The sequence below is a fragment of the Mustela lutreola genome, chromosome 7 (assembly GCF_030435805.1).
Source record: "Mustela lutreola isolate mMusLut2 chromosome 7, mMusLut2.pri, whole genome shotgun sequence".
NCBI lineage: Eukaryota > Metazoa > Chordata > Mammalia > Carnivora > Mustelidae > Mustela > Mustela lutreola.
The window spans coordinates 80,284,430-80,309,591 of NC_081296.1; the positions used below are offsets into that span (position 1 = coordinate 80,284,430).

Sequence of the window (25,162 nt, forward strand, 5' to 3'; positions counted from 1 at the left end):
CTTTCCCTGTCAGGCCTACAGCTTTTCTCTGATCCAGAGGAGAGTTTAGTATCAGACTAGAAGCTGGGAACACTGAAAGCATTAGTAACAGAGGGGAGCTATCAGGTTGCATCCAGAACCTGCTGTGAGTGACATCTCCCTCCTTTCCTGTCTCCAGATGGGGAAAGAGAACTTGGATTCTTCCTTCCTACTACTTACAACCAAAATATCCACAGAGCCTCTTATATTTGGAAGCTTTCCCACTTTGGAGTGGGGATGGGAGAGTGAACCTTAGGAAAAGTTGAGAAGCCTTTAAAGGAAGCCCCTGTGGGAGTTGGTGGTGGCAGCAATGGGCCCAGCTGGGACCAACCACTTGTGTTTTCAGGGGATAACAAGAACCAGAGACAAGTGAAGGGGCAGAAGGAGGCACTGAAGGCACGCTCCAGAGTGCTTAGGACCTCAGGGTAACCATTCCATAGTCTTGACTAGAGCTGGGAGCTCCACAGGCCTTGTTCTCCCTCCTCAAGACTTGAATTATGAACTGTGTACACGGATGGCTCCCAGACATTTTTTCTTTTATAAGCTCTACACCCAGCCTGGGGCTTGAACTCATGACCCTGAGATCGAGAGTTGCATGCTCCATTGACTGGGCCAGCGAGGCACCCCTTAGCCCAGACTTTCTTAGATTTAAAAACTCAGCCGACCGCTAGCATCTCTACTTGGCTGTCTCAAAGGCATACAACACTCTCAACTGACTTCACCTTCCCTGCCTCCCGAAACTGGCTCCTCCAGCATCCCCTGAGGAAACGGCACCATTAAGCACTTAGCTGCTTAAGCCCGAAACAGGAACACCAACCTTCTGTCCTCCTCCCTCCATCTAAGGTCCAACCAACTCTCATCCCCAAGCCTGTCAGTCACCAAATCCTCTCAGTTCAGCTTCTTAAATAACTTCCAAATCTGTCCTCCTCTTACCATCACTTTCTGACCAGCCGTTTCCTCTCCTGAGCCACTGCAGAATACCCCCCAACAGCCCCACACCCAGACCTGGGTTTCTCCCTGCCATCCATCTCCTACCGAGGACAAGGGATTCTTCTCAAACACAAAACTGATCATCTCATTTCCCTGCCAGACACCCTTGAATGATTTCTCACTGCCTTCGAACTAGACGAGGTCTGTGTGTCTCTCCAGCTTCTCTATGTACCAGTCCCTCCTCAAACTGTTCTGCAGGACGATGGCAACTCCTCTGTGCTCTCTCTTGCCTCTGGACTTTCGTCCTTGCTATTCCCTTGTTTGGAAGACTCCCGGCCTACCCTTCCCCTCTGGTTCACATCTCACCATCTTTCAGGTGCCAGTCTAAGCACCACTCTCTGAGAAGATTTTCCAGACCCCCAGAGTAGGTCAGCCAGCCCTGTTGTCTGCTGCCGCTGCCCCTTACACTCCCCTATCATCACCCTTATCACAGTTCATTTCACTGTATACTTAACTGCCTGGCTCCCTGATTAGATAATGAAACCTCTAATCAGCATCTGACCTGCTCCACAGGGTACCCACAACACCTAACACAGTACCTGACACCTAGGAAGTAATCAGTATTTGTTGTATGACCGACTGAACAGAAAGCCATTTTTACTTCACATTCCATTCATCAGGCACAAAGTTTGTATGCAAGTGTGTGTGTGTGTGTGTGCATCCGCGTGTGCACACATTTACGCGTGTGTGTGCGCGCGCACACACACACACACACACACACACACACACTCACCCCTTCCTTGAAATATAGCTTGGCTGACATGACTAAGAAAATAGCTACAAAGCCCCCTATACCGCTGGGTCACACAGGGGGACAGCAGCTGCCAGTGGGACATGGGAACTCTTTAGGCTTTAATTTCTTCATGTGGAAGATGGGAATAATAAAATCTGCCTTACATAATTCAATAAACAACAGCTATTATATTAGTCTCCCAGTTCCCAAATATGGAGCAGTGCTCAGAAGACTCCAGCCCATGACAGAACTGCCCACCAGGGGGCAGTAGGACCCCGGCCTGGTCCCAGGCTGCAGCCACCGCAGAGCCAGACAAGCAGTCAGGGGGAAGCAGAATGTGCAACCACGGTAGCTTCCCCGAGATTTCAGTGAAACCAGAAAAAAACAAAAACAAAAACAACAACCAAAAAAACTCCGTGATGGGGCATATGTCAAGAAGGCCTCATGTTTCTTAGACTCATCCTCCTCCTCTTCTCAGCCCAGGCACCCCGAGGCACTGTGTGTGCTTAGAAATAAGCATTTTCTGGCTTGCCGTTCCCAGGGAGCAGGGAGGTCCCTCTTCTAGGTAAGTTTTTTTTTTTTTTTTATCCCACCACAGCTCCCAGCTTCACTTCCATTGGGGACTGTGGTGAGAAGAGAGAGACTGCAGAGGACATCTTGTTATTCTGGGAAGCCCCATTCCTGGGACATGGGGAATGGCAGAATCCAGAGTTATTCTTGGTTACAGATTTCATTCATCCTTTTCCACCTTGATTTCAATGAATGAGTTCAAGTCAGGACAGCAGGTTTTGTGGGGTTGGTCGAAAGATGGGGAGACAGGTCCATTCTCATCACCTCCCTCGTCTTCCTCTTCTTGGAAATGAGGATTATAAAGTTCTGGTGGAAGGAGCTGGGCCTCAGCAGAAGGTAATCGGTCTGAGGGAGGCCCATACACACGGTTGGCTTTAGTGCCATGCTTAGAGTTGGCATCCAGGTGGTAGCAGAGCTCTGTGAGGCGCTGGGCCCGGAACCGGGGAGGCCGGGCCACCCAGACACCTGGCTCATTAAGACTGTCCTCTTCATCTGACATCAGCTCCTCTGTCACATCCTTCCACAGGCGTTGGTCCTCAGGTCCAAAATGCCTCATGATGCTGGATCGGTTGGCAAAAAGCTAAGGAAGGAGCCCAGGGTAGAGACAGGAAGAGAAACAAACTGTGGATTAGATTTGGGAAGAGGGTTCTCGTAGGAAGAAGGCCGTATAAAATCTGTGTCTGAGAGAACCTAGCCCCCAAGTCATCTTAGAACTGCCCCCCCCATATCTGCCAACATTCCTGGCTCTCAACCCTATCCTCAGATGCCACGTCCTTTGGCCTGTCCCACTGCAGCTTAGTAGGGTTTAGTGTTTAGTGTCTTGAAAGGAAGGCCTAGAAACCTACCCGGTATCTGCGACTTCGAAGCTTCTTCTCCTCTTTTTCCTTCAGGCCTTTAAAGGGGTTCAGGGAGTTGCGGTACTCACGCCTCTTAGTAAGGAAGTAGGCTACACAGGCTCCTGGCAAGGAGGGAAATGGGAGGGGGCAGAGAGCAGGTCCTCAGCCCTTTTTTTTCTGCCCTAACACTACTGGCTGGGAAGGTGAGAATCACTCTGGAAGGTGGGTTTTCTCACAGACTCATCAGCATCTATTTACTTCTCTTAGGTTTGGCTGTCTCTGCTCACCTCCCCACCCAGCACTGACTCCTCCCATATCTCCCACTGGCACTCAACAAGTCCGAGCTCTGTAGCTTCCTCCCCCAACCTGGGCTTGATCAATCAAACCCATCCCTATTCTACTCTCCCGGTAGTGGATTACCAGCAGTTTTTCAGCAGAAGCTTTCTTAATGCTGCAGGGTTAGCTACGGGCAAATAAGAGAAGAGTAAGGAAAATAGAAAACCCAGGATGTAATATTTAGGGACAAAAGGGCAGGTCTGGATTCTGACTTCCTTTTTGTAATGCCCTATTCAGGCCCTGTGGAAATATCATGCCTGCTGGTGTTAGTCCTTTCCTTCTCTTACTTTCATTTCAAGTGGGATAGGGGAATAAAAAGGCAATTAGAAACAATCCTGGGGTGCCTAGGTGGCTCAGTCGGTTGAGTAATTTGGGCTTAGGTCATGATCTCAGGGTCTTGAGATGGAGCCCGGAGTCAGCTCTATGTTCAGTGGGGACTCTCTCTGCCCTTGCCCTTACTTGCACTCTCTCTCTCTTTCCCCAATAAATATTTAAATAGATAAATAAATATTTAAATTAAATATTTAATTATTAAAATATTTTTTTTAAAAAGAAAGAAAAAGGGGCACTTGGGCAGCTCAGAAGGTCGGCTGACCTTCCAACTTGGGTTTGGCTCAGGTTGTGCTCTCAGTGTCTGGATCAAGCCGTGTTGGGGCTCTGTGCTCAGCGATGAGTCTGTTTGGGATTCTCTCCCTCTCCCCCATCCCACTCAATCTCTCCCTCTCTCTCAAAGAAAGAAACAAAGAGAAACAATCCTGTAAAGGTGTGAGAATAGCCAAAAAAAATGTTTTAAAGTCCACTATTTTCAAAATTGCTTAAATCACCTCCATTACAACTCTTCTCTGACCAAGAACAGTGAGTGGAAAAAGGATGGGGGTTAATTCAATTTTTCTCACCTTTCAGCTCCTTATCAGTGTAATTGTGGGGACTGGTCACCAGCTCCTGCTTGAGCTTTTCCAGAAGGAACTTCACTACTGAAATATTCCAAGAGGACTTGATGCTGCCACAAAGAAGATCATGAACAAGGCAGTCAGCATTTTAAAAGCCAGACAGAGATTCCTGGCACGAATCAACTTTGAGGTAAACTCCCCCATGACCAAGGACAGGATGCAGGGGGCAACCTTAGCCTCACTGTTACATTGGAGTAACCCTCTACTGCCCTCAGGGGGAAGAGGCAGAATACCCTGTGATTCTTTTTTCTCAAGAGGATCATACCTTTCAGACCCATTGAATCTCTTGTCATTGGTGATGTGGTTATGCACATTGTGGACCAATTTCTAGGGGGAAAAAAAAAAAAGATTCAAGCTGGGAGTGGATATGATGAAACCCTCCTCTGTTCCCTAGGCATCATCCCTATGAGGTTCTCTGCCTGAATCCTTCCCATAGGCTGGGCACCATTGCTGGTGCCCCTTCTTAGCCAGAGAGCCTATTCAAGTCAGTATTTCAAATGTCCTCCCTTTTGTGGTCCTTTTCATTTAATTTGTACGAGGACTCGAGGATCATCTCTGGTTTCACTTCTTTTTCTGGGGAATATAATCCACTAGGGGAAAAGGTCTCAGACATTTTCACAAACATAATCCTTCCTGATAACCAGGAGAGAGCAAATATACACCAGGATTACTGCTCATGGACATTCCTTGAGGGCCCCTCTTCTTGCAAACTTTCAAGTTTTCTTTACAGTGTATCTGTATTTATTTTAATCTAAAAATGTCTTGTAATGAGCACCGGATGCTATATGCAACTGATGAATCACTGAACTCTACCTCTGAAAACAACACTACACTATATGTTAATTCATTGAACTTAAATAAAATAAAAATTTTTTAAATGTTTTCTGAATGTCTAAGAAATTCTAATGTCTCATAAAATTGAGGACTCAGGAAAATGCCCTAAGTATACTCCTTTGCACATTACCACAAATCTCAAGGGTACACACACCATGGTCTAAAAAACACAAACCTAAAGTAACAGAAATGTGAAACGCAAAGGATCTTGGAGACCCTATCACCCAATCTCCCAACTTCACATCATTCTAAAGGCTTACTTTCAGCTTTGCTTGAATACCTTTAAGAATGGGTTCTCACTATTCTTTCAAGTCCGCTTATTTTACTATTGAACATCCCTGGTTGTTAAAAAGTTTTGTCTTAGACTCCGAAATCTGGCCAATTTTGCCCCTAATAGCACCTAAAATCTTTGAAGACTCTCATGTACTCCCCAGGTTTTCTATCCGGGCTAAATGTCCCCAAGCTCTTCAGCCATTCCTCATGACACAGTTTCCAGACAGACGCCTCTCAAAACCATCAGGCTCTCTGGCTTGCCAGTGTCCCATGGACAACGTGGCAGTGGGAATGGAATCTAATGCGTCAGTGGAGATCAGGCCAAAGGGAGCATTACTTTGCTGAGTGGCACACTACACTTCTAGGAATGAAACCCAAGATGGCATTACCTTTCTTAGCAATGCCACCCCTATTCCTAAGGTCACAGTTTTCATTCCTAGTGAGCATACAGTCAACTCGAGTCCATTTTTTCACAGGGATTACTATCTATGCCATTCTGCAACTGTTTTGTTTTTTTTTTTAAACTTTGATGCAGGACTTTACATTTCTTCCAATTAAATTTAGTTCCAGTGTTTCTGGTGGTATTTTCATCCCAAGCTCCCTAGGTTAGTGGAAATTGCCAGTCCCAAACCAATGGACTCATGTCAGGATGTCAGCTGCAGCTGTGGAGTCCCCAGTTTACCCTTCTGCCTCTAGGACTGACCATATCCATTTAGGAAAGTACCATCAAGTGTTTATGGTTAGGGCCTCCACTCTATAAAAAGGACCGTTATTAAACTAGCTTCATATTTGATATGGTTATTTTACCTCTTCAGAGTCCCAACCTAAGGAATCACAAAAGATAGGTGAATGCTTCAGAAAGAATCTGAAAGTGTTGCAGGAAGAAAAAGGAGAAGAAGGAGGAGGAGGAGAAGAAGAAAAGGAAGGAGGAGGGAGGAAAAAGAAGAAAGGGAGAGGAGGTGCACAGCTTCCAACTCAAGTGGATTGGAAGAGATCAGCTGATAAAAATCAAACCAGGCTTGAAGTGGAAAGGGAAAATACTCTAAGACAATAATAAGTGTTAAGACTGTGAAGGCTGCTGGCTCACCTACCTCCTGAGCGAGCTAAAAATAAATACATTTCCCCAAGGTGTGGCTGGGATCTGCCGCATTCCAAGAAGTCTGTGGTTCCCATTTGGTCCTTTTGGATCCCTAGCAGCAATCCCTAGTGACCCAAGCAGACTGGAGGGATGCCTCTCTGATTCCTTCCCAGAGCTAAAGGCTGGAAGACTAAAGGCCTGCAGCTAACCCTCTCCCTCGAAACCAATCTGGCACAAGTACATTTGAAACCTTCCTCTGGGATGGGCAGGAGAATTCCCTGACTGATCCTCCAGAGCCCTTTCAAGCATCTGTAACAGAGCAGGAGGGGTGAGCACATTGTCCTCCTGTAAGGTCCTCAGTTCCACCCGGCTCTCCAAAAGGCAGGCAGCAGCTAGGCCTCAACCCCAGACCTCTCGCTGGAGGAGGTAGGAAGAATTGGGAGTGGTCAAAAGTCCCATTTTTAAGCAAATTGTAATTATTATGCATTTACTCATGATTTAAACACTATGAAGTTTTGGGAAATCCCTTGCAATCCATTTCTAGGTATATGCTCCATTTCTGTCACTGGCAGCAAGAGTGGCCCTCTTGGGCCAGAAGTTTCAGACAGAAAAACTAAACCCATTCCCTGTTTTTGATAAGTGAGCTATCCCTGAACATAACCAAAATTTAAAATGAAGGTTAGAAACCAGCTGATTCTGGGGCGCCTGGGTGGCTCAGTGGGTTGGGCCGCTGCCTTCGGCTCAGGTCATGATCTCAGGGCCCTGGGATCGAGTCCCGCATCGGGCTCTCTGCTCAGCAGGGAGCCTGCTTCCCTCTCACTCTCTCTCTGCCTGCCTCTCTACCTGCTGTGATCTCTCTCTCTGTCAAATAAATAAATAAAATCTTTAAAAAAAAAAAAAAAAAGAAACCAGCTGATTCTGATTATGAATGGTGTCTTCCTTCCCAGGGAAGGAAAGAAACCTTTAATGTAAAAACAAACCAGAGGAAAGGGAAGGTAAGAGTCAGGAGCCTGTAGACAAGGGAAAAAGAAACAAGAAGTAATGAAAGAAGAATCTTCAGTTAAGATGAAGTTGGTAAGCACAGTACTGGGTGGGCTTCAACATTTATTAATATTGTGACAAGAGGAACAGGGCTACACTGTGATGAGATTTCTGGTGGGTGTGAATGGTGAACTCCCCTCCTATTCAGAACTCTCCAATGACTCTATCAGCCATGAGCCAGAGAAGGGAAATGCCTTATAGTCCATATGAACAGGATCTAGCTAAAGAACACCCCCCCCCCCCCGTTATCAGAAAGATGTCTGGGGATGCAAAGGCGATCCAAGGGACTATGGTCACCCTAGAGTAGGGTTTCTTGACCCTGGCACAATGGATGTTTTAGGTCGAATCATTGTGGGTGGCTGCCCTGTGCACTGAAGGATGTTTAGGGGTGCTCCCAAAGCTCCAAGCCACTCCCAAGTTTTAGGCCCAACTGATTCAGCCCAGTACCTTCCCTGCCAAGAGCCCTTGGAATCCCTAGACTCACCAAACCTTTTTAACCGAGCTGAGAGATGAGGGGCCCTCTGTGCCCTTGGGCTGTGCCACCTCAGCATTCCTTGGCCATTCTGCCAAGGGGTCCCTTGCTGCTTACCCTGAACACCAGTTATCTGCAGGCTGTTTCCCGTGCTACCCTTCAGTGGTCAGGCCGCTCAATCCTTTAAAGATCTTCCCATCAGGACTATTAGTTCATGGGGAGGAGAGGTGATAGGAAACCCTTCTTTATAAACAGAATATTTCAAGCTATTTGGAAAAGCCTTTCAAAAGTTCCCCAATGGGGCGCCTCTGTGGTTCAGTGGGTTAAAGCCTCTGCCTTCAGCTCAGGTCATGATCCCAGGGTCCTGGGATTGAGCCCCACATACGGCTCCCTGCTACTTCCCCCTGCCCACCCCCCCCACCCCACCTGTCTCTCTGCCTACTTGTGATCTCTGTCCTTCAAATAAATAATTCTTTTTTTTTTTTAAAGTTCCCTGATTAGCAGGGGGCCTGCCCATCCTTAGGGCCATGGACCAGCCTGTCTCCTTGTTTTCCCTCCCCCTCCAGTAGGATCCAGGACACCATTCATTCAATATGGGACATTTAAAATCAACCCCCACTTCATTCTTCATTTCTCTCTCCAGACTGAAGAAAAATGTATAGAATTGAGCTCACTCACAGAGAGTACCAGATCCCGCTTGCGCCTGGAGTTCTTCTGCCCACTCCCTCTGGTCCTGCATGGGGAAGCAGTAAACCCTAGAGAGTGTCTCAGCTCCCCTGTTCCCCCAGGGCCTGACTCTTCCAAGGCACCTTCCAGCGCAGCAGCAGCACTGAGCATGTCCTCAGGGCGGGGTGTTGGCAGCTTGCTTCCATTTTCTGGCCCTGTCTCTGAGGTTGCCCGCTGGATAGCCAGTTGTGTGGCTGGTGAGAGCTGCTTGGCATAAGCAGGAACCAGCACCCGCTGTACTGCACCCTCAGAGGCCACATAATCATCCACCAGCTAAGAACATAAAAAAGAATAGCCCATTAGCCATCCAGGCTTAGGGGAACTCGGTCAACCATCATTCTTTGGCCAAGGATAGTGAACAGAGAGAGCAGAAAGCAGGGGAAATCCAGCACAGTCTTTAATGGTCAACAGCTTGTTTCTCGGGGGCTCCTATGGGAGTGTTGGCAAATATTTCTTAGAAATACATGGCCTCTCGAGTTGAATCGTTACCCACAGGACTGATTACAAGGACAAAGCTTGTTTCTGATGCTCTATTTGTGAGGAATCATCTATGATTTGCTCTTGGGTGTAAGAATCATAGCCAGGCAAGTATTTTGTCTAAAAGGATTGGGGGAGGAAGTGATAAGAAAGGAACATCAAGCAAGAGAAAGAACAAGAAAATAAAATGATAACACAAACAGGAGAAACAGGAGAAAAATGGGAGCAAAGAAGAGAGATATAAAGTCAGAAATTTCAGGGCACCGGGGTGGCTCAGTGGGTTAAACCTCTTCCTTCAGGGTTGTGAATTCAAGCCCCAGGTTGGGTGTGCAGCCTACTTAAAAAAAAAAAAAGAAAAGAAAAAATAAATAAAATGGGGCACCTGGGTAGCTCAGTGGGTTAAGCCTCTGCCTTCAGCTCAGGTCATGATCTCAGGGTCCTGGGATTGAGCCCCCCCACCCTACTCTCCGCCCCCCCTTGCACTGGGCTCTCTGCCCAGCAGGGAGCCTGCTTTCTCCTCTCTCTGCCTGCCTCTCTGCCTAGTTGAGATCTCTGTCTGTCAGGTAAATAAATAAAATCTTAAAAAAAAAAAAAGTCAATAATTTCTAGAGAGGCTGGCACCAACTGTCCCCCCCCCCATTCCCTTCACAGGATCTGTCTGTGCCCCATCTTGATCCTGCTCTGGCCTCACCCGACTGTCATTGTTGTCCTGACATCCACTTGCTGCCTGTGCCCTCACTCAAGGACATACAGGGCAGGGAAAGGAAGGAGGGAGGAAGGAGAGAGAGGGAAGAAAGGAGGGGGGATTTCTGCAGCCAAGAAAACAAAACAGTGAAAGTGGGGGAAAAAAAAAAAACAGAAAGAAGCGGGGGAGGAAGCTGAGATTTATAGACCTGTGAGCTGCTTTCTGCGCTGTGAAATCTAATTCCATCCTGTCGGCTCGGAAGCCTTCTCTGCCTGACAGAACCAAAGCTCAGGGCATCGCCTAGCCTGGTACCTAGTGCCCCCTGCCTCCTCCCACCTCCCTGCAGCTCCCCCATCCAGAGTCCTGGCTGGGCTGAATGGGGCAAGCAGCAGTGGTCGTCACCCACCACATGTCTAGGCCTTCAGGGAGCAGTGACCAGCCACAGGGTGGCACTGGAGGAGGACAGGGGCTTCTACATTCATTTCTCAGATCTAGCAGATGGGCTGGGAGTTTCCTCCCTTCCATCTCCCCTGTGTGCTCTGCTCCTTCTCTCTTTCCTGGGTGTCTGGACCTTGTTGTGCATGAGGGAGGAGGAAAGAGAGGACGTGGGGAGAGGGATCATGGGGGAGGAGAGCTAACAGACCTCCCACTGTCTCTCAAGTGGTGACACATCTGTTACTTTCCCATCTCTGTGATCTCCCTAGTTGCTCCATCTCCTTTTCATACTTCCAAGTGCCACGCTCTGCAGTTTTTACTCCACTCAGCCAGGGTTTTCCTGCTCAGATGGCCCTGAGCAGTAAAGAAACTGAAATATCACAGTGTACTTCTGTGTCTTTTCCTGCTCACAAAATATGCCCGCTTGCTCCCCTTCTTCTCCCGACGATGACATCTCTCTCTTCCCAGGAACTCCCAGCTGTCCACTTCTCATCCTTACGTTTTCCCTTTTCCTCCACCTCTTTCCCACCTTCCCCCACGTTCTCCTGCCCGCCTCAATTCTCTTCCCATTTAGATTCACCTTTCCTCTGTGCTCTTTTCACTTTCCCTCCTTCCTCAACCCTTCCTCTCCACCTGCCTCCTTCCCTCCCTACCCCTGTCCTTCCATTCCCTTTGTCCTCTCCCTCTCTCCTCCCTCTCCGTCCCTCCCCCGTCCCCTCCCTCTCTCTCCACCTCTGCCTGCCCCCCCTCCATTCCCATCTCTCTGTACTGAATTCCTCTTGGCAGGCGGAGGGCTCGTGATAAAATATGAATGAGCCGTCTGTGCGCGGCAGGCCTCCTCGCCAGGAGAGGCAGAGCCCCTGGAGCAGAGGAGCCAGCTGTGGAGGAGAGGGTGGCACGCAGAGCTCCTGAGGCAGGGGAGGCCACGGCCAGCGCCCCGCACCCCGGAGTCGAGCTCCTGCCATACGGGCTGCGGTGGGGAGCCAGGCACACGAGGGCTGCCTATGCCCGCCGGCAAGGGACGGCCGGGCCTGTCCTGTTTGCGCACAAGTAACCCCCAAAAGCGAGGCTGAAGGCCGGACAGAAGCCAGAGGGAGGCAGAAGGAAGAGGGACAGGACCGGAGAAGCCCTCGGGAGCCACCCCAGGACACGCGCGTCCCGCTCTGCGGCCCTACTCACGGGATTGAGCAGCGGGGCCGCGTCGCCGGCCGCCAGGGGGCACCCCGGGAGCCGCGCGTCTCTCTGCGCGGCCGGGAAGCCCAAGGGCCCGGGCCCCACGGCCGAGGCGGCTCCCACCTGCCACAGCTCCTCGATCACCACCTGCATGCCGCTGCCCACGCTGTCACACTCCTCTTCCGCCGCGGCCGCTGCCTTGCACGTCTCCCCAGGGCTCTCCTTGAGAGGCCCCGGCTCCTCGGGCGGGGAGTCGTGCGCCCGGCTGTCCGCATCCTCGTTGGGGGCAGAGGCTTTCCCTTGCCTCAGTTCACCCACCTCCTCCTGGAGACGTTTCAGCAATTCGTTGTTGGCCCTGGCGAGCCCCAGAGCGGCCTCGGCCAGGCCCACAGCCTTCTCCACCCGCTGGTAGATAATGTGCAGGAGCTGCTCGGAACTCTGAACGGCCAGGCCGTGTCCAGTCACCGTGATGGGGGTGCTGGCGGGAGGGTTCCCGCCTTGGGACCCTGCGCTGCTCGCGCTGGTCTCGCTCTTGCAAGCACAGCAGCAGCATCTGGCCTCGCTGCCACCGGGAGGGGAGAAGAGGATGGTGGCACTGAAGGACATGGCTGATGGCAGCGGGAACAAGTATGCTCACACTGCTGGGTTGCTCAGAAAGGTGTTCCCAGTCGGCCCCACTCGAGGCAGGCGGGAAGCACCAGCCTCTTTGGATTCACTTTCCTGTGTCATGGCAGGTGACCAGAGGAGCCTGGGTACCAGGCGTCGGGCTGGGTGAAGGAGGAGTAGGCAAGCCAGGAAGGAGTACACCTTCCATGGCTGCCTGTCCTCAGCCTGCAGAGAGATGCCTTCTTCTATCTGCAGATCCTGTACTCTCCCAGCACAGCGCGGTGGGGGTCCCAATCACTGCTGACCCAAAGGGTGGTGCCTACACAGGCCTTCCTGATGAATACAGTGTCAAGGGGTAGAAGGTATTCTTCCTGCACCCAAGCATGGAACCCCACCACCACTCCAACCTGAGGAACAGAGGGGTGGGGGACTCAAAAGGACCCACAAGCATCTGGAAAGATGAGAAGATTAAGGAAGAAAATGCAGATCTGTCTTTACCTCCTCCCTGTCTTTGTGGTAGTAACAGTCATTGCCTTTTGTCTCCTTGACATCATTCTTTAAGGAGTTCAAAACCCTTCCCGCAGGTTATCTCAACCACACCGAAGCTCTAGGAAATACACATTACCCCAGGTACACCGAAGAGACATGCAGACGAGTTATAGATCTTTTTCAAGGTCAAGGGAGACAGCAGAATCCAGTTATTGCCACTTTCAATCTAGTGCTTATTTTTTTAACTGATAACCACTTTTTGTTGACATAGAGAATCACGATTCTACCCGCTCTATAATTTTCTTACACATGCATTCAGAGTAAGACTCCTAAGTAAGGAATATGCCGACAGCCCTCAACACGTCACCAACCTCACACGATTCTATCACTGGCACTTTGGGGATGGGGCAGGGAAAGGAAGGGAAAAGCTGGATCAGAGAATCAAGCTGTGGTGACCACAGGCCAACCAGCCCCTGGCTCTCACATTTGTGCATCTGGGCCTCCAGCCTCTGAAAAGAAATCCAGCTGTTCTGAATCCTACAGCTGGTAGGTCGGAGAAATCACCTCTGAGGCCCCTCATCTCCACTTCTCAAGCTCCTTGACGGAGGGACAAAGCTCAAAAGGCATGTCGAAATAGCTCAGTCCCCACATGACCAGCCCCATCAAAGACAAAACCAGAATATTGATGATAAACCAAAGTGTCTCACTTTTGAATCACCCTAGGTAAGCAACTAAACTACTCTAGGAGAAAAAGAAAAAAGGTATGGGAAGGTTGGACTGTATGACTGAGCACAGTCCAAGGAGCTTCATGTTGTCTTTGCTAAATACTTGATTATAGGGGAAAAAAAAAATCCCTCTGTCTGAAGCTCCCTAAGATAGAATCTTAGGTATATTTACAGTTTCCACAAGAGATACATTTCCATCTTACCCTATAAATGATATCATAACATCACAATTAAAAAAAAGAGGAGGCGGGTAAGAAGATTTTCTATATATTGAGATTTGGGTTTCTTTTTTTTGAATCAGCAATCTCATTTAGTGCCTCTTCGGTACTAAAATGTAAATCTGACCATGCATTTTAATTACATTTGGCTATTAAAGAATAGCCTTTGATTTGCTCTTTCCACCTTTTATACATAAAAACAAACAAACAAAAATGTTTCTGTGCCAGGTTTTGACATGTAAGAACTTCACTCATATCCATTTGCAGCTTCTCTGTCATTAGAGTCACTGGAAGGCAAGCTTAACCTGAAACTAAAGGTTAGAAGAAGGCAGTAAACGAGTCCGGTGTCAGTTTATGGATGAAGCATTTATAAATCCTTTCCCTTCCTAAATAAGGGCCTTCGCTGTTCTTGCCGGGTTTTTAACCAACACCATGCAAGGAGTGTCACCTGAAACACAGCTGTTGTGAGAAAAAGACAGTTATGTAGAAGATAAGATACAAATGGTTGCCAGCTGGGTTCAGTATTTGTAAAATCAGATACTAAGACGCATCAGGTTGGCACACTGGGTGGGGTACCCCTTCTGGTACCAAAATGATAAAAGCTACATTCTTGCCCCAAACACTTACTCTTTCTTGCAAGTGCCTTAACCCCTGCCAGTGCTGTGCCTGCCTCAAGCCCTTCCCCTCCCCCTTGAATGGTCATTCCCAGATCATCAATCCAAAACAGCACTGAACTGGAAGTATTAAAAAAAAAAAAAAAAAGAAAGAAAGAAAAAGAAAAAGAAAAAAGGAAAAAAATATATGTATTTCTCATCCTGCTCTACTACTTAACAGCTGTGTGAACTTGGAAAAATGATTCCCTCTTCTGAGCCCCAGCGCTCTCCTCTGCCAACTTGGGAGTGTTTTGGTGACGACTACACATATGTAATGTAGGTAAGGCACCTACAGAGTGCTGGCATGCAGTCCGTGCCCCGTAAATAGCAGCTGGATGGTAGGATGATTATTCCCAAAATATTTTGTGTTCCATCCTGGAGCTCCATCCTGATTTCCTAATCTTGAAAAAAAAAAAAAAATGCTGTGCCTTGAAATGGAACTTGAGGGATTTTCCCCCTAAATTTAATAACAAATTTCTAAGCAACAATAAATTTAAGTCTACAAAGATGCATGTATGCATATAAAAACTTCTATGGTATACATTAGAGAGGTAATTAAGAAAACAAAGTATTTGCAATTTGCTTAGTCTCATGAACCGGCTTTAGACTGGGGATAATATACAACTTTGCTAGCTTTTAAAGATATATTTTCATATGTGTGTTGACATAAAAAAAATCATGATTTGGGGTGCCTGAATGGCTCAGTCGGTTAAGCGTCCGACTCTTGATTTCAGTTCAGGTCATGATCTCAGGGTTGAGAGATTGAGCCCCACATTGGGCTCTGGGCTAGGTATGGAGCCTGCTTTTAAGAATCACTCCCTCCCTCTCCCTTTGCCCCTCCCCCATCCCAAATTATAATTCTACTGTCTCTAATTTTTTTCCTCAATTTCTTTCTGCTTTTCTATTTTGTATATTAACCTAACTACGTCTGGGTCATCTGGGTGGCTCAGTCAGTTAAGCGTCTGCCTTTTTGGCTCAGATCACACTCTCAGGGTCTTGCAATCGAACCCTGTGAGGTTCCCTGCTCAGCAAGGAGTCTGCTTCTCTCTCTCTCTTTGCCCTTCTCCCCAACTTGTGCTCTCTCTCTCAAATAAATAAATAAAATCTAAAAAAAACCCACCTATGGTCATTTTATTTATTTATTTTTCATTATTATTATTTGGGGTAAGGGGCAGAAAGAGAGAGAGAATCTTAAGCAGGCTCCATGCCCAGCACAGAGCCTGACGTGGGGCTCAATCTTGCAACTCTGAGATCATGACCTAAGCTAAAATCAAGAGTCAGACGCTTAACTGACTGAGCCACTCAGGTGCCCCTAACTATGTCTATTTTAGAATGTCACATTCAGAGCAATAATTGGTGTTTGTTTGTTTACTAACCGGTCTATATAAACTCAGTACAGTGCACTATAGCACAATGGGTATTCAAACAACCCTTACTCGGTTTCTGTGGACATTCCTGATGACTTAATTTTCCTGGCTCCTGTATTTCCTTAAGCTCTAAGACACTGAAATGAAAGGACAAGGAAAGAAAGGAAAGCCAGCAAGTAATGAAGGAATATTTCACATTATAATATTTCCTAACCAGATAACAATCTAAATGCTGGATAAGTTGGATTAAAAACAAAACACACACATTTCATTAACTACATACATCCCTATTACAGAAAAACAAGTTGAAAAAAAAAAGTTTCTAAAAATTCTCTATGCAAGGCCATGCTGAAGGATGAGTCACCAAAATGGATTGCCACCACCAAATACTCAAATGAAGGGAAGACAAAGTCCCTACATGCAAAATGAAAAAGCTTACAGCATATGTGAGAATGCAAAAAGCTTACAGCATATGTGAGAATGGAATGTCTAAGAAACAAAACAGAATATACACAAGTGCCTAAAAATATGGGTGCAGACAAAAATTCTTGAGGAGACAGTTCAAAATACTGGAGAGATCAACAAAACGAATCATATGAGAAAGGGGTCTTACAGAAGAAGAACCTCCAACCAAGCCTTGGACAATGTATAAAAGGAACTGGTAGGGTGGGAAGACGTGAGAGATGAGAGGAAAAACAAACATTATAGGAATTTACGCTGTATGTGTGTGAGGTCAGAGCAAAGGTATGGAAAGCTGACACAGGACTCTGAAAGCCATGTTAAGGAAACTCCAAGAGTAGGGGTGAGAAAACTATTTCCTATAAAGGACCAGACAGAGTAATTTTGGCTTTGCAAGTCATGTGGTTGCTGTCATAACTACTTAACTCTGCCATTGTGGCACAATGCAGCCATGGATAATACATAAACATGACAAGACATAAACAATGACTGTGTTCCAATAAAATCTATTTATAAACACAGAAATGTCATAAGATATTATATTTAACACTTACATTAAAAAATATAAAAGCCATTCTTAGGTCATGGGCCATACAAAAACAGACGGCAGGCCAGACTTAGCCTATGGATGGCAATTTGCTGACCCTTGTCTTAGACACCTAAAGTGGAAGGGTTAGATAGTATTAGGAGACTCTTCAAACCGGAAGTGAGTTGAGAATGAGGGTTGTGGATATGAAGGTTCAACATTCTGACAGAAAACCTGATAATTTTTTTTTAAAGATTCCATTTATTTATTTGAGAGAGAGACCGTGAGAGAGAGCAGGAGAGGGAAGAAGGTCAGAGGGAGAAGCAGACTCCCTGTGGAGCTGGGAGCCTGATGCGGGACTGGATCCCAGGACTCCAGGATCATGACCTGAGCTGAAGGCAGTTGCCCAACCAACTGAGCCACCCAGGCACCCAATATTTTTTTACTTAATAAATGCGGGGCACAGAAATACTGGCAAAGACAACTTCAAGATCAACCTGAGGGTCAGCAGATGGTACCAATAACAGAATGACAGAAATGAAAATGTTGAGGTGGCTCAATTGGTTGGGCATCCCAGTCTTAGTTTTGGCTCAGGTCATGATTTGGGTTGTGGGATCACCCCCACATCAGGTTCTGTACTCAAAGAATCTTGCCTGAGAGTCTCTCCTCTCCCGCTGCCTCCCACCCTGCCAACCCGCTGACGTGTGTACATGCGCACATACTCTCTCTTACATAAACCTTAAAAAAAAATAAAGAAAGAAATGAAGACATTGAGAGGAGGCACCATCATGTTAGAAAAGATGTGTGTGTATATATGTATGTATGTATTTATTATTTTTTTAGTGAGCTCTACGCCCAACTTGGTACTCAAACTCACCACTCCGAGATCAAGAGTCACATGTTCTATCAACTGAGCTAGCAAGGCACCCCAGATGTGTATTTACTTGACAAGTTAAATTTCAAACTGATAGCAACATCTTTAAATGGATGTCCTACCAGCAACTGACTAGGACCGAAAACAAAACAAAACAAACGAAAAACCACAAGGAAGGTCACGGCTGGAATGCAGATTTAGAATCTTTAGCTGGAGGGTGGTAGTTGAACCTGAGAGTGAATGCATTCTCCACAGAGTAAGGATAAAGTGTGAAATGTAAAGGCCAAAGACAGCGCTTAAAGCCAACCTGTGCAAGAGGCTTCATTAAAAGAGAAGAATGGTCAGTGAGGTGAGAGAAAAAGTGTTATGAAAGCCAATGTAGAAAGAATTTCAAGAATGTGGATCTAATCAACTGTGACAGGTGCAGCAGAATGACTAAAGAAGATGAAAATTAAGGAGATACATTTTATTTGTCTGTGATGGTCATTGGTCATGACCAGAGCGGTAATTTTTCAGTGAAAGTAATACAAAGCAGTAGGTGAAAGAAAAATTGATGGACAGAAAATGCAAACAAGACATGAAATTAAGTTTTCTAGAGTTTAGTTATGAAAGGAAGGAAGGAAATAAAAAGGAAGTCAGAAGAGGCTCTAGAACTTCACTATTTACAAAGCAGAAAGAAAAAGGTCAGTGATTTCTGTGCCATTAACCACAGCAACGTTTTTTCTAGATATATCTCCTGAGGCAAGGGAAACAAAAACAACAATAAACTATTGGGGAGTGCCTGAGTGGCTCCGTCCGTTAAGTGGCTTGGCTCAAGCCTTGATCTCAGGGTGGTGAGACAGAACCCCAGGTCAGGCTTTGCACTGGGTGTAGACCCTGCTTAAAATTCTCTCTTTCGGAGCACCTGGCTGGCTAAGTTGGTTAAGCAACTGCGTTCAGCTCAGGTCATGATCCCAGAGTCCCTGGATAGAGTCCCGCATCGGGCTCCCTGCTCAGCGAGGAGTCTGCTTCTCCCTCTGACCTTCTCCCCTCTCATGCGTGCTGTCTCTCTGTCAAATAAATAAATAAAATCTTAAAAAAATTTTTTTTTTCTTTCCCCTTGCCTCCCCTCCCCCAAAAAACAAACAATAACAGGACTACATCAAAACAAAAAACTTCTGCACAGCAAAGGAAACAGTCAACAAAACTCAGACAACCTACTGAATGACAGAAGATATTTGCACATGACATATTCAATAAAGGTACCCAAAATTAAAGAAGTTATATAACTCAACACAAAAAAAACCAAATAATCCAATTTAAATATGGCAGAAGACGTGAAGAGACATTTCTCCAAAGAAGACAGTCAGACGGATAGCCAAAAGACACATGGAAAGATGCTCAACATCACTCATCAGGGAAATGCAAATCAAAACCACAATGAGGTATCATCTCACACCCCTCAGAATGACTATAAAAAACACAAGAAACAACAAGTGCTGGTGAAGATGTGGAGGAAAAGGAACTCTGTGCACTGTTGTTAGGAATGCAAATTGGTGCAGCCACTCTGGAAAACTGTATGGAGGTTCCTCAATAAATTAAGAATAGAACTACCAACGGTACCTGGCTGCCTGTCAGTACAGCATATGACTCTTGATCTCAGGGTTGTGAATTCGAGCCCCAGGTTGGGTGTGCAGCCTACTTTAAAAAAAAAAAAAAAAAGAAAGAAAGAAAAGTAAAGAAAAATAAATAAAATGGGGCGCCTGGGTGGCTCAGTGGGTTAAGCCTCTCTGCCTTCAGCTTAGATCTCAGAATCCTGGGATTGAGCCCAGCATTGGGCTCTGCTCAGCAAGGAGCCTGCTTCCCCCCCATTCTCTCTGCCCGCCTCTCTATAAATAAATAAAATCTTTTAAAAATAAAATGGGGGCGCTTGGGTGGCTCAGGTGGTTAATCCTCTGCCTTCAGCTCAGGTCATAATCTCAGGGTCCTGGGATTGAGCCCCGCACTGGGCTCTCTGCTCGGCAGGAAGCCTGCTTCCCATCTTCTCTCTCTGCCCGCCTCTCTGCCTCCTTGTGACCTCTGTCTGTCAAATACATAAAAACTTTAAAAAATGAAACGAAAAGAAGGACAACAAGACTTAAAAAGAAGGCGGCTGTGAGAAAGTAAAAGATGAAGATATTAGAAAAGAATTAGTTTTCTTCTAGGAAGGATCCTCCCAATGTGAGAAGGAAGGAAGAGTAACTTTTCCCTAAAACTACAGAGAAGAAAAATGAATACAGAGCAAAGATTCATTGAGGTGGAGAGAGGAAGACAAAGAGATACAGTATTAAGACTCTCTTTTTACTTAGAGGCAGATTTTCCTCAGTATGAATAATCCAAATTGATAATAGAACTTTACTATAAACAGTACAGCATTATCTGTTGTTACAAACCTGTTAAATCCTTTCCTAATGCTTCCAAACTAACATAATTAATTATTCTTGCTTTTTTCCAGCACTGGCTTATGGTTCTAGAGCCCATTTAACACTGTCAATATTATTAAGGTACATAAACTTTATTCTGATATCTTTATTTTAGTTCTCAAAATGTATAACTTTAATTCAATAACACATGAAGCCATTCATGCACTGTTTGGCAAACCAATGGTTAACTATAGTAAATTATGTGGGCAATGTCTAAACCATCATTCTCAAACATTTTAATACAGTCAACTTTTGCAACTCAGACTGCTAATTTATTTGCAAGCCAAGAATTCATATTTTCATTCCAGAAAGGAAAAAAGAAAAGGAATAAACTAAGGTTGACCACCACAGAATAATATACAAGTCTTTTGCAAAATGCTATCAACTTTTAGAATTGAGTTTTAAGAAAAAGATCTTTACTCTTTTGATGAGTTGCCAACACAAAGTGATGGCAGCTGGCAAACTAAAGTTTGCATAAAATACATGTTTGGGGTTCATTCAGTGTTGGTTTAATTTTAACACATGTGAAAGGGGCCCAGAAAATGTACTTTCCAATAATTTTGGTATTTTCTTCATAAATATTTAGATAAAAAAGAAAGAAAACCCATCTTCTTTAGACAGTTCAGGGTGAGAGTGTCCATAATCTTAACTACCTCTTTCCTCCCCAGTCACATGTATTTGTGGTAGAACTAAATATATCATCCTCGTGGCAGCTCCCTTGCTTGCTTTCAACCCATTCTGAGTTTGAATTTTCTGCATGACTGAGTTCACCTCCAAACTATGAAAAATAAAAGTTTCCTCACTCTTTAATAGATGTGTATGATATGGTATCACTCTGATGATGTATGTCTTTGTAATGGGCCCTTGACTCATTCAGGGTCAGGCTAGTGGTGGACTTCCTTAAATGTGATTACCAAAGCACAGCAATTCATACCGTAATTTTCATTTTAAGAAATAAAAGGAAAATGGCCACTCAAAGCTCCAAAGTGCTGGTCAGCCCAGCTCCTCCACTTGGAGGTGCAATACGGCTCACCTGTTCCTATCAAAAAAGAGCCCTTTCATCACACCAGAGCAAGAAAGCAAATACCATAAAATATTACTTTACTACATTTTGAAAGATCGACCCATCTACTGTTTTGCAGAGAAAGTCTAGAACCTAATTTTCAGAGGTTAAAAAAGACAGAGATGTAGACCTAAGGGGAGAATAAGATTCTAAGAAAAGGCTTCCCCTAATCCAAAGATTCCAAGTATACTTGTAGAGTGGTTTAAGAGTTTTTAGCCTAGCGCCACAGTCTTTTTTATTTACATGTGTTAAAAATGCAACTTGCTAAAATTAAAATTCTCGGTTTAAGATTTCCGTAGAAATGTGTCTGACACAAAGGACAAGACCTGAATTTCTGGATCAACTGAAAAATGAAAAGCTAGCTCCTAAAGCCACATCATGCGCCCTGCGAGCCCTCGGTAAATGTTAGTGGATTAAATATTAGTCAGAGATGACAGGTGGGCACCGGGGACAGCAGAACCATTTCCGACACTGGGAGAACAGAGCTCGAGCACTGCCCTCGGGTCAGGCCGCACGGGTGAGGGCGACTCGCCTTTGAGCCTCACCGCAGAGTGGCCTGGGGGTTCCGGGGAAAGGGGTGTAGGAGCAAACAGCCCGATCGGGGATCTCGCCGGGTCACCGTGGGTAGACTCGTGGCCGCAAAAGCTCTGCGGACTTGGGCGGAGAGCCACCGGGAACTTTCCGCTGCGGCCCGGCTCTGGCAGCCCTACAGGTGTTCCGTCACTGCCGGTGTTCCACCTCGTGTGCCCCGCGCCGCGGCTCCAGCTGACTCAGCGGCGCCTACACGAACGCGCGGCCCGGCTGAGGCAGACTGCGGCGCCGGCCCGTGTACCCCGCCAGCGCGCGCTCGCGGGGAGACACCGCCCCGCCTGTCCTCTGGCTCCCGGTGATTGGCGACTGGACGACGGGGGAAGCAGGGCCGGGGAGGTTATTGGCTGCAATCCACAATCACTCAACGAGCCAGGGAAAGGAGGGGCCACTTCAGGGAGGGACACGACTGCGAAGCTTTCTCAAGGCCATGAGGCGCCATCTTTGGCTTGTTTTGTTTTGTTTACTTGGGTTTGTTCGTCGCTGCTTAGAAAGCTGCGTGTACACGATTATAAATTCAGTGCTACTAACAGGCCTCATACATTTGGTGATGGAAGGATTTTAATTCCTGTCGGCCTTGGTTACGGATCTTTCAGATACCACTAGCAAAAGTGGGAAGTTCCCCTTAGTTCAAAGTTTTCATCACTAGGAGCCCGGGGATTCCCAGTCAACCGAGTTTAGCTGTGCTTTGGTAGGAAGGCCAAGCCAACGATACATTCGTGGGACTCAATGCAAGGAAACCAGGCATGAGCCTAGGTTCCTAGTAAAAATCAAATAGCAAGTCAGAAGCTTGGGTTGTGTACCTCTCTGGGACAAGCTCTCTCTCCCGGGAAGCTAAAAAGTGATGACCTGCAGTGATGTGGAAAAGAATGAGAACAAAACTCCATTAAAAATTCCCAGCACTGCTGCCACCACAGAGTCATTGGAATCTGACTAGATTTCAGAGATTTGCATGCAGGTCTAAACTTGTGGAATGATCCACATTTGAGACAGTATTTATTAAGTACTGATCTGGCTTGCATTGTTAGGAAATAAAAATAACACCCAGTACAAGGGAGAAGCCCAGAGAGCCCACAGAGGGCCACTTTCATTATAATGAATTTCAAGACCTGGGACAAGTAATTCTAAAGCTGTTGTTTAGGCGCCCTAAATCCTACCCGAAACTGAGTAGGGCTCTGGCTGAGGAATGGAAATGTATTTCCATCCTCCTACAGAAGCTTTGATGTAATTAAATTTGAACTCTACGGTAGATTCTTTTTAATATCCTGATTGCTGCTTCACTGGTGACATTCCAGTTTCTCCCTCATCATCCTATATACTTCCTATGCTTTCGCTCCAATCTGAATACAGATTTGAATATATTTTCCCTTTGACTCCTCATAGGAGACAGTGGCTTAGTAACAGAATGAAGTGAGATGAAGGCTCCTGAGACGAAGGCTCATGTAACAGGAGGCTTTGCTCTGAGCTTGTTCTGTCCTCCTCTTCTTACCCTTTTCTCTGTGACTCTTAGACCTGGGGAGAAGGCTACTCAATCCAAAAATGCAACACGATAACCACAATGCATTTCTTATCCCCCTCCTATATATTATTTGCCTTTGCCTCCTCTTTGCCCCTCTCCCATCACAACCACCATGAATGGTTTTTGAGATCTGGACTTGACTGGATTATTTTCCTGACACTTTGCCAGCTGTGGAGCTTTTCGAACAAATCCCAACCTATAAACGACCATTTTGTCAAAAAGCCAAGAGAGAACGTCCCTTCTGAACACACCAACCAAACCACACATAAAGGCCAAAATATACACAGCTGTACATTTAAGAACGTGAGACAATAAAAAGCAAAACCACTTAAGGCAAAACAGTCACTAAAGAAGGCTTCGAACCACAGATTCAATAAATTGCCTACCCTCATTTGCCACATGGACTATATACTCCCTGGGAATTATTTAATTATTCACTAATCTGGTACTTTAAAAGAGGAGTAGAAAAATACAGTAAATGCACATAAAATGAAAGTGCCTAAGTATGCTGAGCATAGGATTTTCTAAGCTCTAATTTGCACACGAAATCCTATTTGGATCACATTTGGGAACACAACAGAAAAAAAAAATCACAGCCTAATAAGGGCTACTTTGCACACATAAAATCAAAGGTAATCTCTTTCGAAAACAAAATCTGATATGGCACATATACACATACTGTACATATACACAAAGCACAAACCCCAAGATAAATCTTTATAAAATCAATTGCTTCAAAACACACACAAACACACACACGCACACAATGTCTTCATGAAAATGTAAGACACATTTGTAAGAAGGGCTTTGCCCACCTCCCCGGGGAGGTGAGTGTCTCAATTATAATATCCAAACATTTTAACCTATTGGCCTTGGACAATTGCCACATTCAAGCCACTTGGTTTTGGTTCTGGAGGAGGGTGTGTAAAACGCACGCAAACAGCTTTGTGAGGGAGTCTCAATTCTCCGCTTCTTTCGACGTTGCCCGTGGCAGAAATATACATTATCCCTTCACCCCGCCTTAAAAAAAAAGAAAAAAGAAAAAGAAAAAAAGAAAAAAAAAAATCTATACTCCCCAAGCAGCTAAATTTCTTAAATACCTCAACCACAAAAATTTACCAGTTCTTAAACTGTGAAAACAAAAAGAAAAAAACTATAAATTTGGCTGTAAATAGTTGTACACGGTCATCCTGCTTCTCAACTTCTTGGTATATTTAAAACATTGACCAGGAAAAAAGAAAGAGGAAGAGAGACAGAAAAAGAAACGGGGGAAAGCACAAATTCCCCTTAGCAACAGTTTCCGCACCCCAGCACTGCCACAGATCTCTATTTTTAAAAATTTTGAAAACACACACAAGATTAAGGAGGGGGAAAAAAATGGAAAAAGGATACCCGAAGGTCGTATGGCTCTTTGTATTCGTGTGTGTGCAAAAAGGAGGACTCGCGGCGCCGGAGCCGGCAAGCCCCGCCCCTCCCCCGACGCCCTCCCGGATTGGCCGCCGGCGGCCGCGGGGGCGCCCCGCCCGCGAGCACACGCGCCGCGCCAGAGGCCGGGTCCCCAGGGGGCCCCTGAGGGCCCCGCGACCCCCGACCCCGACGCCCACCCGGCTGGACCCTCGCCGTGGGTTCTCATCTATCCCCTTCCCCACCTCTGTCGCTTTCCTTTCACTTTCTCTCCCTCCTCACCCTTTCCCATCGTCCTTTCTCAGTGAAACGAGACCCCTCCGTCCCCCCCCCCCCCGCATCAATACGAATAACAGTTCAGTGAGCAAGCTCCTTCTGACAATTTGCTAAACTTGGTTAGCTAGCTAGTCAGTAAAATTCCAGACTGGAATTAGGCATCAAGGACTTGGTGCGTCGGCTGATTTCCAGGTAGAACGTCCCTGGGTCGTGTCTGTCGCTTGACACTCCCACCTTTAAGGGAAGGAACATTTCAAGCAAGGTGAAGGACAAAATAGACTTTGGCGTTGCTTTTGCTCAGCCTGAGTCTCCAGTTTTTCTCAGCTG

General features: G+C 46.1%; 1 protein-coding gene across 3 annotated transcripts; it reads right to left on the minus strand.

Annotated features, from left to right (window-relative positions):
- Window positions 1–1,847: 1,847 nt before the first annotated feature.
- C7H14orf93 (chromosome 7 C14orf93 homolog) lies at window positions 1,848–24,644 on the minus strand. 3 transcript variants are annotated; one of them, XM_059181638.1, is made up of 7 exons: window positions 24,548–24,644; window positions 11,634–12,566; window positions 8,810–9,130; window positions 4,699–4,760; window positions 4,380–4,483; window positions 3,157–3,269; window positions 1,848–2,891 (listed from the first exon to the last, which is right to left on the minus strand). In XM_059181638.1, the coding sequence occupies exons 2-7, from the start codon at window positions 12,231–12,233 to the stop codon at window positions 2,472–2,474; spliced, it is 1,620 nt and encodes a 539-aa protein (XP_059037621.1). In that variant the 5' UTR covers window positions 12,234–12,566; window positions 24,548–24,644; the 3' UTR covers window positions 1,848–2,471. The 3 variants fall into 3 exon arrangements, with proteins under 3 accessions (XP_059037621.1, XP_059037620.1, XP_059037622.1); XM_059181637.1 differs by having other exon boundaries at window positions 11,634–12,684; window positions 24,548–24,637; XM_059181639.1 differs by lacking the exon at window positions 8,810–9,130 and having other exon boundaries at window positions 11,634–12,684; window positions 24,548–24,637.
- Window positions 24,645–25,162: the final 518 nt, after the last annotated feature.